This window comes from Triticum aestivum, chromosome 3D, assembly GCF_018294505.1.
Source record: "Triticum aestivum cultivar Chinese Spring chromosome 3D, IWGSC CS RefSeq v2.1, whole genome shotgun sequence".
Classification (NCBI taxonomy): Eukaryota; Viridiplantae; Streptophyta; class Magnoliopsida; order Poales; family Poaceae; genus Triticum; species Triticum aestivum.
The window spans coordinates 361,662,641-361,677,541 of NC_057802.1; the positions used below are offsets into that span (position 1 = coordinate 361,662,641).

The 14,901-nt window shown below is 43.2% G+C and overlaps 1 protein-coding gene and 1 long non-coding RNA gene across 3 annotated transcripts; one reads left to right on the forward strand and one right to left on the reverse strand.

Moving 5' to 3' along the window:
• Positions 1 to 424: 424 nt before the first annotated feature.
• On the reverse strand, positions 425 to 9,324 carry LOC123078895 (uncharacterized). The gene is made up of 4 exons (XR_006437758.1): positions 9,081 to 9,324; positions 4,794 to 5,029; positions 1,897 to 1,971; positions 425 to 1,368 (listed from the first exon to the last, which is right to left on the reverse strand). It is a non-coding gene; the product is annotated as an uncharacterized lncRNA (long non-coding RNA).
• On the forward strand, positions 914 to 7,829 carry LOC542790 (ABC transporter B family member 4). 2 transcript variants are annotated; one of them, XM_044501542.1, is made up of 12 exons: positions 914 to 1,185; positions 1,273 to 1,327; positions 1,913 to 2,088; positions 2,316 to 2,537; positions 2,628 to 2,866; positions 4,197 to 4,722; positions 4,797 to 5,070; positions 5,170 to 5,803; positions 5,889 to 6,117; positions 6,227 to 6,493; positions 6,583 to 6,846; positions 7,084 to 7,829. In XM_044501542.1, the coding sequence occupies exons 1-12, from the start codon at positions 925 to 927 to the stop codon at positions 7,723 to 7,725; spliced, it is 3,789 nt and encodes a 1,262-aa protein (XP_044357477.1). In that variant the 5' UTR covers positions 914 to 924; the 3' UTR covers positions 7,726 to 7,829. The 2 variants fall into 2 exon arrangements, with proteins under 2 accessions (XP_044357477.1, XP_044357478.1); XM_044501543.1 differs by having other exon boundaries at positions 925 to 1,164; positions 1,225 to 1,327.
• Positions 9,325 to 14,901: the final 5,577 nt, after the last annotated feature.

The following is a 14,901-nucleotide window of genomic DNA, read 5'->3' on the forward strand; positions in this document are numbered from 1 at the left end:
GTGTTCTTTAACCGTGCCAGGCGTCGATAGCTCGATAGTTGGTCGAAACGTTGTGTGCTGACGTCTGCACAGGAACCTGCGTCCGGCCAAAATGTCTGTCGCCCATCCTCCACGGTCGACGCAAAGGACCTATAGTTGTGGTATTCCATTAGTATACAAAAAAAGTCACCTTGGGACACTGGTGCCAGCGAGCACCCCAAAAGAAACGTAGATTTTTAACGTTTTTCACCTCTTCAAAATCATGAACTTGTCATTTTTATGTAGCTCACGTGTTCACTTATTTCATCATCAAACTTTACACATTATAGGAGTACATCCATACTACCATGCAGGATTTGCTTTTGCGTTTTTTGAAACCTCAAAACGTAATATTCGAACTATTCAAAAAAAAAGTGCTGACTAGCAACTGTGCTCCAAAAATGCATACTCACGAATACATCCATATTTGTCCTTTGAAGTTTTCGTAGTCATATCAACATACTATACTGTCAAAAAGTAAAACGTAGCGTCACCTTTCTTTTTTCCAAGAGCAATTATCTGTGAACACCAAAGAGCCCAACTAGCTTAGCGCACCTCAGGTCACAAGATTAACGCAATCCATCCAACTGACTACGCTGACAAAGCACAAAAGTACGCTATGGATCTTGAATTGTCGCACCTGCACCACAGCACCAGCAAGAGTTGTGAATTTTCCCATAATTAATCACATGCCATAACATAGTCCGTGTAATTTTCCATGGCATACTTTCCCGGTCGCTTCCAGCCCCGGAGCACCCAATCAGCCCAACAGTCAAAGGCACTCTGGGCGGCCCGCAAGATGCGTATATATAGTGCCTCCACCACCCCCGGGGACAGGAACCACACACGGCGCAGTGCGGCCAGGCTCGTCGAGCACATCAGCACAAAGCAAGTAGCCGCCAGGAAATGGACGCGACAGCGGAAGCTAGCAGTGGAGAAGGAGCACGCCACGCCCACGGCGGAAAAGATGACCGGCCGGAGAAGAAGGTTCCATTGCTCGGCATGTTCAGGTACGCCGACCGCCTCGACATGCTGCTCATGGTGGTCGGCTCGCTCGGGGCGGTGGGCAACGGCGTGTCCGAGCCCCTCATCTCGGTCCTCTTTGGAGACGTCATCAACTCCTTCGGCGAGAGCACGACCAGCACTGTCCTCCGTGCTGTCACCAAGGTGTGCCACAACGGCTTATGGTGATCACTTAACTTGAAGGGTGGCTTGGCTAGACGAGTTAACAGAGAATATTCTTTTGATCTCCAGGTTGTTCTCAACTTCATATATCTGGGCATTGGGACAGCAGTTGCTTCCTTTCTTCGTAAGTGGAATTTCCATTCGAATTCTTGGAATGCATGTTTCCTGTCAGTGAAACTTTAGATGTCAAGCAATAGTACTTATGAAAAGATAGTTATATATAAAACATTTCAAAAAAAAGTAAACTGCAGAGGATAATTAACAAGGTTATTTGATACATCCATGAAAACTCCATGGGGAGCTGGTACTCTATGAACTTATAAATTTTAAATATCAAACTCAACTACATTTCATGGTTCGAAAAAAAAAAACTCAACTGCATTTCTAACATATGAAATTGGCAAGCAGTGAGCAATGAAACGGAAAAGTATGTGCAATCATATAGCACTGCGCTTGTGTTTAGTTAGCTGTGGGATGTTTCCGCCACCTTCTCGGCGTCGTCTTAATACAAAATGACACACAAATTTGTTCTCGCTTGAGTGAGGAACATGCAGATACAATTATCAGAACAGAGCAATTGTCATCAGCTATCATGTATTCATTCCATGAGAAGTACCAATTGAATTCCTAATGATTGGATATGTTTAGTTAAATTATATGCTAATAGTAGAGATGTTAGTAAAAAAGGCTCACCCCTCATTTCTTCCAGAGGTGGCATGCTGGACAATGGCAGGAGAAAGGCAGTCAGCCCGCATCCGTTCTTTGTACCTGAAATCAGTTCTGAGACAAGATATTGCATTCTTCGACACAGAAATGACAACTGGCGAAGCAGTTTCTAGAATGTCTAGCGATACGGTCATAATTCAAGATGCTCTTGGTGAGAAGGTAATACTTCCTTTTTAGTACCAAATAAAGAAATTGCAATCTTTTTTATCACATTGCAAAAGTGTGCACAGATCTACAGGTGCGAGTCAATGGCAAGCATCAATATTATTATTGATACTACAACATAAGTTTTTGTGTTACTTACCTAAGTGTATTTCATAGTTCGTACATTCTATGCACCCCACTTAGTGCTGCCGGTGCTGACATTCGCGCATTCTGATTTACAGGCAGGGAAGCTTGTACAACTTACATCTGCCTTCTTTGGGGGTTTTATCATAGCATTCACAAAAGGCTGGCTCCTGACTCTTGTCATGCTAACATCACTACCATTAGTTGCTATCGCTGGTGCAGTGTCTGCACAGATGCTAACCCGGGTTTCTAGCAAGCGTCTAACATCGTATAGTGATGCGGCAAACACAGTTGAACAGACAATTGGATCTATACGAACAGTGAGTTCAAGTTATATCAGTTATTCATCAATTATCTTCAGTTAATATAAATAATAGCAAACAGTAATTTAGCAACTCTCATGTAAACAGGTTGTGTCCTTCAATGGTGAGAAGAAAGCTATAGAAATGTACAATAAATTCATAAAAAGTGCATACAGGACTGTTGTTGAGGAAGGCCTTGTCAATGGTTTTGGCATGGGCTCTGTCTTCTGCATCTTATTTAGCAGTTATGGCCTAGCCTTCTGGTATGGTGGAAAGCTAATCATTGACAAAGGTTATACCGGAGGGAAGATCGTCACTGTTTTATTTGCCGTATTGAATGGCGCAACGTGAGTTTTTCTGAAATCTTTACATTCCACATACATTTGCTGAGCAGTAGTAATATTTGTTGTACATAACCCTCAATTTATGATGGACTACTTGAATGAAAGGAAATGTAAAACAGTACGTACCAAAATTTTAAGATAACCTTTTTCTTACGGATGACCTGCAAATACATATTTTTCTGTAAAATCTATAAGGAACTTTACATGTCGGTTGATGTTTCTTTCAAGCTGTATTCAGAGATTACCTTTAGATAGTTATTACTCCCTCCATCCCAAAATAAGTGACTCAAGTTTGTACTAGCTTTGTACTAACGTTAGTACAAAGTTGAGTCACTTATTTTGGGACGGAGGGAGTATTTGTTTACTTATTTATGTTTTGTATAAATAATGTATATTGGTAATGCTTGAGCTCAAGGCTAATAATTGTTTTATAAATACAAATAGCCCACGAGATTCAAGGTGCCTTCTTCCTTTGAGGTAAAAGAAATTCAATAATAATCCTAAAAAAATCTGCCATAAATTTAAAACAAAAAAAGAATGATCTAAATTGCTATTTATATATAGCTCTCTTTCTAAAAAGACCAATCCAATCGACCACACGAAGCACAATTTTGAATAAGGTATAAATTGCAATTATTGCAATAGATATTGTCGAAGCTACTTCAGATTCAATCATTGTTATTCTTTAGGAGTCATCATTGTGTTTTAATTATTCAATTAACGTTACTCCAGTGTTGGTGAGAACTAAAACATTCTGTCAAACAATAAATACGACAAGCTTATATGTTGACCATAGCACTACTAAAGTCTAGTAAACAAATCAACTACACTATTTATACTAAGTATGAACAATAATCAAATTAAAAAAGTAAGTTATAAAATAAAATTGTAAAAGGTATACATAGTATCATTAGAATTGTACAACAGAGACAAGCAAAGGTAGTGAAAAATTTAAGCTTCCAAGAAGTATTCACCAAGAAGAATTACAAGTACGTTGCATGTCATAGGTGTAATATTTAATTTAGTAATGCTATTGTGCCTACATGCCATGTATATAAGTTCAAATAAACTTTTTGACCTATAACACATGATCAGATGAGCTTGAATCAATTTACCAGTTGATTTACATTTTTAGTGCATGGGTATAATTCATCGGATAACCAGCTTGCAAGCCCTCCGCGGGACACTAATTATTCTGTTTACATTGCTCTATCTTCATCTTATGTTACCTCAGTAAAGCATAAATGCGTGACGAACTAATAGCTTAAACTGTACTTCATGCCAAGAAATAGAAAATGTCCTAAACCTGTCACTTTACAAATTTTTGTAACAGTTCATTAGGTAATGCAACACCATCAATTTCTGCAATTGCGGAAGGTCAATCTGCAGCATACAGACTGTTTGAAACGATTGAGAGGAAGCCCGAAATAGATTCAGATGATACCAGCGGCATGATCATGGAAAATATCAAGGGTTATGTTGAACTAAAGGATGTGTACTTTCGCTACCCTGCAAGACTTGGGCAGTTAATATTAGATGGATTGTCATTACAAGTAGCCAGTGGAACAACAATGGCCATAGTTGGAGAGAGTGGAAGTGGCAAGTCAACTGTTATTAGCCTAGTTGAAAGATTCTATGATCCACAGGCTGGTGAAGTTTTGATAGATGGAGTCAACATCAAGAATCTGAATCTTGATTGGATAAGAGGGAAGATCGGCCTTGTTAGCCAAGAACCATTGTTGTTTATGACCTCCATTAAAGATAACATAATCTATGGTAAAGAAGATGCAACACTTGAAGAGATCAAGAGAGCAGCCGAGCTTGCAAATGCAGCAAACTTCATCGACAAGTTACCAAATGTATGTAAATAAAGATTGCATGCTTCAAATAACTTCTTGAAATTTAAGCTAACAACATTTTAAATTCATACCAGGGCTACGATACGTTGGTTGGCCAACGTGGCACTCTGCTTTCCGGAGGACAAAAACAAAGAATTGCAATTGCGAGAGCCATCCTTAAAGATCCAAAAATCCTTTTGCTAGATGAAGCAACAAGTGCATTGGATGTGGAATCTGAGAGGATAGTCCAGGAGGCACTCAATAGGATAATGGTAGAAAGAACCACACTCGTCGTTGCTCATCGTTTGAGCACTGTAAGGAATGTTGACTGCATCACAGTAGTTCATCAAGGGAAAATAGTTGAACAAGGTTAGAATCTCTTGAATGTACATTATTTTCCCATTCTAGATATATCTATTGTCAACCTATGATGGTTCATTCACCCCACAAACATATCCTATTGTACAGGTACTCATCATGCATTAGTGAAGGATCCCAATGGAGCTTACTCCCAGCTTATTAGGCTACAAGAAACTCGTGGTGATGAAAGACGTAAAATACAGGATTCTGGAGTGCCCAATTCCTTATCAAAAAGCACTAGTTTGTCAATTAGACGGTCAATGACTAAAGATTCTTTTGGCAATAGCAACAGATACTCCTTCAAGAACCCCTTAGGATTATCAGTTGAGTTGCATGAGGATGAAATCACAGGTGAACAGAACAAAGACGACCTTTCCAATGGGAAGACCCTTCAGAAAGCACCAATTGGACGTCTTTTTTATCTTAACAAGCCGGAGGTACCATTTCTTCTGCTCGGTGCTATAGCAGCATCGGTGCATGGAGTCATTTTCCCATTGTTTGGCATACTAATGTCTGGCGTTATAAAAGCATTCTACGAGCCACCAGATAAGCTGCGGAAAGATTCTAGCTTTTGGGCATTGATATCTGTAGTTCTGGGGTTTGCATCTTTCATTGCAATCCCAGCAGAATACCTTTTGTTTGGAATTGCTGGTGGCAAGCTTATAGAGCGTGTTCGTACTCTGTCATTTCAAAATATTGTGCATCAGGAAGTTGCTTGGTTCGATAATCCCTCAAATTCCAGGTAACATATTCAAATGATCTCAATTACTTTATCTTCTCATACATAGATCTACACAGATACTAAGATTCTGCTTTATCACTTACAGTGGTGCACTTGGTACACGACTCTCAGTTGATGCATTAAATGTTCGGCGCTTAGTAGGAGATAACCTGGGCCTTATAGTGCAGTCTACAGCTGCACTGATCACTGGCTTTGTCATAGCATTTACAGCGGACTGGAGGCTTGCACTGATTATCACTTGTGTCATTCCTTTAGTGGGTGCACAAGGTTATGCTCAAGTGAAGTTCTTGAAAGGGTTTAGTGAAGAAGCTAAGGTAACACATAACACTCTAAAATTTACTTCCTATTTGATTCAGGATGAGCAACCCTAAGGACCCCTGGAATTGATTATCACAATAATATGATCTTATTATTATTGTGTAGGAGATGTATGAAGATGCAAGTCAAGTTGCAACTGATGCTGTTGGCAGTATCAGAACTATAGCATCTTTCTGTGCAGAGAAAAGAGTGGTTACAACGTATAACAAGAAATGTGAAGCTTTAAGGAAACAGGGAATTCGAAGTGGAATCGTTGGAGGGCTTGGTTTTGGTTTTTCATTCTTAGTGTTGTATCTTACATATGCTCTATGTTTCTATGTTGGTGCACAGTTTGTACGTCAGGGAAAAACTACTTTTGCAGATGTTTTCAAAGTAAGAGATCCTAAATCATTTCGAGTTACAGTTTCTGTATGGGTATCAACTTTTAATAATCAGTCACAAATGCATTGGATGTTTTTCAGGTTTTCTTTGCCTTGGTTTTGGCAGCTGTTGGGGTTTCGCAGGCAAGTGCATTGGCATCTAATGCAACAAAGGCAAGGGATTCAGCCATTTCTGTTTTCAGTATTCTAGACAGGAAGTCGAAAATTGACACGAGTAACGACGAGGGCCTGGTATTGGAAAATGTCACTGGTGACATTCATTTCAGTAACGTCAGTTTCAAGTACCCATCACGCCCTGATGTCCAAATATTCAGTGACTTTACCTTGCACATTCCTTCCAGAAAGGTATGATTTGCAACCTTTAATAGTCTTTGTTATCATTGTTGCAGCCAATTGTTTTCCATTCAGATAACTAACTTAAAGTGCCACCTCTTGGCATAAAACCAAGAATAATACTTAAAAACAGGTGATGCATCTAGTTACAGTGTTACGATATAAGAAGCTTTCAGCTGATTTATTTCACATATGATCATTCAGAACCACAAAAACTTCTATGTTGACACCTTTTCCTTCCTTTTTCAGACCATCGCACTAGTTGGAGAAAGTGGTAGTGGCAAGTCCACTATAATTGCTTTACTGGAGCGCTTCTATGATCCTGATTCTGGTATAATCTCAGTAGATGGAGTCGAAATTAAGAGCTTGAGAATTAGCTGGTTGAGGGATCAGATGGGGCTGGTAGGCCAGGAGCCAGTACTTTTCAATGACACAATCCGTGCAAACATAACATATGGGAAACACGGAGAAGTGACAGAGGAAGAAGTCACGGCTGTGGCCAAGGCAGCAAATGCTCATGAGTTCATATCAAGCTTGCCACAGGGATACGACACTCTGGTTGGCGAGAAAGGAGTGCAACTATCTGGTGGACAGAAGCAGAGGGTAGCTATCGCAAGGGCCATTATAAAGGACCCGAAGATACTACTACTTGATGAGGCAACCAGTGCCCTGGATGCAGAATCGGAGCGCATCGTTCAAGATGCATTGGATCGAGTCATGGTGAGCAGGACCACCATAGTGGTGGCTCACCGCCTCTCCACAATCAAAGGGGCTGATATGATTGCAGTCCTCAAGGAAGGCAAAATTGCAGAAAAGGGAAAGCATGAGGCCCTAATGGGAATCAAGGATGGGGTCTACGCTTCACTAGTAGAACTTCGCTCAAATTCCTGAGTAGAATTGTGTATTGTTTGACTTTTTTTTCTTTCTTCTTTTACTGCATTTGTTTGTTCCTAGTACAATTATTTGGCCATGGAATACAATTTGTGATTTGAGAAGTGAATGCAAGAGGTTAGCGGTTTGTTGCAAGGAAGACCTATGAGCATGGTAAGTAATGAGAATAACAACTATCTGTGTACCAACTGATTATACAGAAGATTAGGCCGACATCATTAAATATTTGCCTTTAAATACTAACATGCATCAATATGATAGAAGGAAGAAGAGACAGGATTTCGACCTCTGTCCCTAAAGAAATCGAGGTCTGAGGCGCTAGTTCACAAAAACTGCAGGTTCGACTCAAACGACTTGCATGTAGCATTACAGATAGTCTTCTCGCATACTCAAGCAAATATCATATGACTACAAACACATACAAGCAGTGTCGAACACAGAAGAAAATGGAGGGTGGGCTCAAAGTTAATGGTGACTAAACTAAATCGACATCATCATAGAAAAAATAGTCGCATGTATTCTGAATCCCCACACCAATACATCAGTACAAGAGAAACAACAATAAAAAGGGAAATGTATTCCCAAGTGCCCAGCCGCAAGTTTGAAATTAGCACAATTATTAGTACTATAAAAGTACAAACTTCTCCAACCACGCACGTTGAAAGGATCTCCGAATTTCACCATCCTTTGTCATTTTGAATTTATGCCTAAATAGCTTCTTCTTTTTTTATTTCACGGGCAATAGCAGTAGTTCTGCCTTTCAATATAAGAAGGGAGAAAAGGATCAAAGATTCCAGGGTGTCATACAGAATGTGGCCTCACAGACCCAGCAAAAACAGAAAAGAAAGAAGAAAGGAGAAAGGAGGGTAAACACTATCTAAAAGCCTCTCTGAAAAGATTTGCTGCTTTGGCAAGAGATGAGCTGAATCTTTTTCAGAGAGGCTTTTAGACAGTGTAATTGCTGCTTTGGCTAGAGATGAGCTGAATCTTTTCAGAGAGGCTTTTAGATAGTGTAATTGCTGCTTTGGCTAGAGATGAGGTAGAGATGAGCTGAATCTTTTCAGAGAGGCTTTTAGATAGTGTAATTGGTGCTTTGGCTAGAGATGAGCTGAGTCTTTTCAGAGAGGCTTTTAGATAGTGTTTACCCTCCTTTCTCCTTTTATATAGATAGACTAAATAGCTTTGTTTCGCCCATTCAACAAATAAGCACTTTCCGATTCACTTCTAATTTCAGGGGCATAATCTTCTATTCTTATAATGGTATTCTATAAGTCCGGCATCAACTAGCAGTTCATAAACTACGTACCTAGTAGTGTTAGTCACTTAGCAAAATAGTTTGAGATTTAGAGATATACCTCTGGCGGCTTGGCCCTCCAGTCCAGCGGCCGATGTGGCGATGCATGCACCCAGATGCCCAGGTCGCGGTCCGGTCGGCCGGCCGGAGACTCCCGCGGGCTCAGGTCCTGCCCTGCCTTGGCGCCCGGCTCCCCAGCCCCCCGCTGGCTGCCGCTTGCGCAGCCGCAAAGGTGTCTGCGGACGCGGTCCTGTTTTTTTCTCTCCCTCTTGTGTGCGTGGGAAGCTGCAGACTGCAGAACGGAAGGAGACGATACGGCGAATGGGCTATAATAGATGGGAAAGTAGCTGGGCCGGCTAGAATAGTAGTAGTAGTAGAACGTTTTTTTTTTGCCTCAAAAAAAAAGTACAACGTTTTTTTTATTTTTGAAATTTGTCACAAAATTATTATTTTTTAAAATAAGTTCATATTTCACCGCCAAAATGTACGGCAATTTATCGGTGCTCGTTGCGACAAAATGTCGATCAACCGAACTGAAAGTGTACCTTTAGCTGCGAGGACGGTGCTAGAGGATTCCGGTCTTAGGTTTTAGGAAGGTTGCAGCTTTGAGTTTTTTTCGCTCAAAAAAATGCAGCTTTGGTTTTCCCGGCCTTTAGGAACCTTTTGAAAGGTTCTTTTTTGGTTTTTCTGTTTATTCCATATCGGTTTCATTTTTATTTATTTTTAAAAAATTATGCTTTCCTTACCTTTTTATTTTTTGCTTTTTTTCTTTTTAAATGTTATTAATTTTTTGAAATTTTTATCTTTTTGCCAAATGTTCTCAAAAAATAAAAATATTCTAGCCTTAAAAATAAACATAATTTTTTAAAAAATATTCATGACTACAAAAAATATTTTATTTAAAAAATCAAATAATGTTGGCTTTTTGGAATACCAAATGAAAGAAATAACCAAAAAATAATAAAGTAGAGAAAAAGGCTAAAAACTAGCAGAAAAAGCTCCCTCACTTAGGTCATCATCCCTCGCTTAGTTATTGTCTACTGTGGGCTAGATTGGATCGATTAGATGGAATTGATGGGTTGAAATGCCAAGAAATGTTGTCACTTAACATACAAATATGCATTGTGATGTATTAACGAGCTTAATGAGCTAATTATGAAACTTGCTCATTATCGAAAAAGGCTTTCGCCCCGCTTTATATATAAAGCAATGATCGTCAACAGCCCAGTACAAATACACGCCACCACAACACACGCACACACCCAAGGCAGGATACATAGGCGCTGAGCACAACAACACCATCCCTAGCACTAATGTCACCGCGAGGAGATGAAGCCACATACGACGAACCGTGGGCTCCAAGGCGGTGCCTTCAGGAAGTATACGACACCGGAGCGCCGCCACCGCCCGATCCGAGGATCAGAGTTTCCTCCGAAGCATCACGACGGGCAATGAGAGCCGCGACGACGCCTTCAAGAAGGGAACGAGCTTCGCCGCCGCTGGTCCGTCCAAAGATAGAACAGGTTTTCACCCCGGCCAACACTCACCGTCACCGAATGCCACACCCCAGCAGCCACACCGCCCACACGGCCATGGCCACCGGGCAGCACCGAGCCACGGGCTCTGTGTTGGAAATATGCCCTAGAGGCAATAATAAAATGGTTATTATTATATTTCCTTGTTCATGATAATTGTCTATTGTTCATGCTATAATTGTGTTATCCGGAAATCGTAATACATGTGTGAACACATAGATCATAACATGTCCCTAGTGAGCCTCTAGTTGACTAGCTCGTTGATCGATAGATGGTTACGGTTTCCTGACCATGGACATTGGATGTCATTGATAACGGGATCACATCATTAGGAGAATGATGTGATGGACAAGACCCAATCCTAAGCATAGCATTAGATCGTGTAGTTCGTTTGCTGAAGCTTTTCTAATGTCAAGTATTATTTCCTTGGACCATGAGATCGTGCAACTCCCGGACACCGTAGGAATGCTTTGGGTGTACCAAACGTCACAACGTAACTGGGTGCTATAAAGGTGCACTACAGGTATCTCCGAAAGTGTCTATTGGGTTGGCACGGATCGAGACTGGGATTTGTCACTCCGTATGATGGAGAGGTATCTCTGGGCCCACTCGGTAATGCATCATCATAATGAGCTCAATGTGACTAAGTAGTTAGTCACGGGATCATGCATTACGGAACGAGTAAAGTGACTTGCCGGTAACGAGATTGAACGAGGTATTGGGATACCGACGATCAAATCTCGGGCAAGTAACGTACCGATTGACAAAGGGAATTGTATACGGGATTGCTTGAATCCTCGACATCGTGGTTCATCCGATGAGATCATCGTGGAACATGTGGGAGCCAACATGGGTATCCAGATCCCGTTGTTGGTTATTGGCTAGAGAGGTGTCTCGGTCATGTCTGCATGATTCCCGAACCCGTAGGGTCTACACACTTAAGGTTCGATGACGCTAGGGTTATAAGGAAGGTTTGTATGTGATTACCGAATGTTGTTCAGAGTCCCGGATGAGATCCGGCACGTCACGAGGAGTTCCAGAATGGTCCGAAGGTAAAGATTTATATATGGGAAGTCATCATACGGTCACCGGAAGTGTTCGGGGGTATGCCAGTATTGTACCAGGGCCACCGAAGGGGTTCCGGGGGTCCACCGGGAGGGTCCACCTGCCCCGGAGGGCCTTATGGGCTGTAGGTGGAAGGGAACCAGCCCCTAAGTGGGCTGGGCGCCAAACCCCCTAGGGCCCATGCGCGTAGGGTTTGGGGGGAACCCTAAAAGGGGGCGCGCCCCCCCCCCTTGCTTGGGGGGCAAGCCACCTCCCCCTTGGCCGCCGCCCCCCTCTAGATCTCATCTAGAGGGGCCGGCCCCCTTTCCCCTTCTCCCTATAAATAGAGGGGTGAGGGGAGGGCTGCAGCACCACATCCAAGGCGCAGCCCCTCCCCTCCCCAACACCTCTCCTCCTCCGCGTGAGCTTGGCGAAGCCCTGCCGGAGAACTGTCAATCCACCACCACCACGCCGTCGTGCTGCTGTTGGAGCCCTCTTCCTCAACATCCCCCTCCTCCTTGCTGGATCAAGGTGCGGGAGACGTCACCGGGCTGCACGTGTGTTGAACGCGGAGGCACCGTTGTTCGGTGCTTGGATCGGATTCTGCCGCGATCTGAATCGCTACGTGTACGACTCCCTCATCCGCGTTCTTGCAACGCTTCTGTCTCGCGACCTTCAAGGGTATGAAGATGCACTCCCCTCTCTCTTGTTGCTAGTTACTCCATAGATTGATCTTGGTGATGCGTAGAAATTTTTTAATTTCTGCTACGATCCCCAACAGTGGCATCATGAGCTAGGTCTATGCGTAGTTTCTATGCACGAGTAGAACACAAGTTTTTATGGGCGTCGATTTTGTCAATTTACTTGCCGTTACTAGTCTTATCTTGATTCGGCGGCATCGTGGGATGAAGCGGCTCGGACCGACCTTACACGTACGCTTACGTGAGACAGGTTCCACCGACTGACATGCACTAGTTGCATAAGGTGGCTAGCGGGTGTCTGTCTCTCCCACTTTAGTCGGATAGGATTCGATGAAAAGGGTCCTTATGAAGGGTAAATAGAAATTGGCATATCACGTTGTGGTTTTGGCATAGGTAAGAAATGTTCTTGCTAGAAACCTATAACAACCACGTAAAAATTTGCAACAACAATTAGAGGACGTCTAACTTTTTTTTGCAGCAAGTGTCATGTGATGTGATATGGCCAGAAGGATGTGATGTATGAGATTGATCATGTTCTTGTAATAGGAATCACGACTTGCATGTCGATGAGTATGACAACCGGCAGGAGCCATAGGAGTTGTCTTAATTTATTTATGACCTGCGTGTCAACTGAAACGTCATGTAATTACTTTACTTTATTGCTAACTGTTAGCCATAGTAGTAGAAGTAATAGTTGGCGAGACAACCTCATGAAGACACGATGATGGAGATCATGATGATGGAGATCATGGTGTCATGCCGGTGACAATGATGAACATGGTGTTGGGGAACGTAGCAATAATTCAAAATTTTCCTACGTGTCACCAAGATCAATCTAGGAGATGCTAGCAACGAGAGAGAGGGAGTGCATCTTCATACCCTTGAAGATCGCTAAGCGGAAGCATTACAAGAACGCGATTGATGGAGTCGTACTCGCGGCGATTCAAATCGCGGAAGATCCAATCTAGCGCCGAACGGACGGCGCCTCCGCGTTCAACACACGTACAGCCAGGGGACGTCTCCTCCTTCTTGATCCAGCAAGGAGAGAGGAGAAGGTGAGGGAGAACTCCAGCAGCACGACGGCATGGTGGCAATGGAGCTCGTGGTTCTCCGGCAGGGCTTAGCCAAGCACTACGGAGGAGGAGGAGGAGTTGGAGGAGGAGAGGGCTGCGCCAGGCAAAGGGTGTGGCTGCCCTCTCTCTCCCTCACTATATATAGGGGGAAGGGGTGGAGGAGGCGCCCTAGGGTTCCCTAGGGGAGGGGCGGCGGCCACAGGGGAAACCCTAGATGGGTTTGGGCACCCCACCCCTGGGAAACTTGCCCCCCAAGCCGGGAGGGGTGGCTGCCCTAGGGGAGGCGCCCCCACCTCTCCACGTTACGTGAGAGGGGTTGGGAGGGGCGCATAGCCCCTTAGTGGGCTGGTGTGCCCCCTCCCCTTGGCCCATAAGGCCCCCCAACGCTTGCCGGGGCCTCCGAAACCCCTTTCGGACATGCTGGTCATAGCCTGGTACCCCCGGAACAATTCCGGACTCCAATACCTTCGTCCAATATACCGATCTTCACCTCCGGACCATTCCGGAGCTCCTCGTCATGTCCGGGATCTCATCCGGGACTCTGAACAACCTTCGGTAATCACATACTATTTCCCATAACAACTCTAGTGTCACCGAACCTTAAGTGCGTAGACCCTACGGGTTCGGGAACCATGCAGACATGACCGAGACACCTCTCCGGCCAATAACCAATAGCGGGATCTGGATACCCATATTGGCTCCCACATGTTCCACGATGATCTCATCGGATGAACCACGATGTCGGGGATTCAATCAATCCCGTATACAATTCCCTTTGTCTATCGGTATGTTACTTGCCCGAGATTCGATCGTCGGTATCCCAATACCTCGTTCAATCTCGTTACCGGCAAGTCTCTTTACTCGTTCCGTAACGCATGATCCCGTGGCTAACTCATTAGTCACATTGAGCTCATTATGATGATGCATTACCGAGTGGGCCCAGAGATACCTCTCCGTCATACGGAGTGACAAATCCCAGTCTCGATTCGTGCCAACCCAACAGACACTTTCGGAGATACCTGTAGTGCACCTTTATAGCCACCCAGTTACGTTGTGACGTTTGGTACACCCAAAGCATTCCTACAGTATCCGGGAGTTGCACAATCTCATGGTCTAAGGAAACGATACTTGACATTAGAAAAGCTCTTAGCAAACGAACTACTCGATCTTGTGCTATGCTTAGGATTGGGTCTTGTCCATCACATCATTCTCCTAATGATGTGATCCCGTTATCAATGACATCCAATGTCCATGGTCAGGAAACCATAACCATCTATTGATCAACGAGCTAGTCAACTAGAGGCTTACTAGGGACATGTTGTGGTCTATGTGTTCACACATGTATTACGGTTTCCAGTTAATACAATTATAGCATGAACAATAGACAATTATCATGAACAAGGAAATACAATAATAACCATTTTATTATTGCCTCTAGGGCATATTTCCAACAGTCTCCCACTTGCACTAGAGTCAATAATCTAGTTCACATCACTATGTGATTGTAATGAATCCAACACCCATGGGGT

Bases quoted from the DNA above. Each gene is read 5' to 3' on its own strand.
- LOC542790 (XM_044501543.1), top strand. From the start codon at position 925: ATGGACGCGACAGCGGAAGCTAGCAGTGGAGAAGGAGCACGCCACGCC. The intron at 2,089-2,315 runs GTAATACTTCCT...TCTGATTTACAG, and splicing joins AAGATGCTCTTGGTGAGAAG to GCAGGGAAGCTTGTACAACT. The intron at 2,867-4,196 runs GTGAGTTTTTCT...TTTTTGTAACAG, and splicing joins GCCGTATTGAATGGCGCAAC to TTCATTAGGTAATGCAACAC.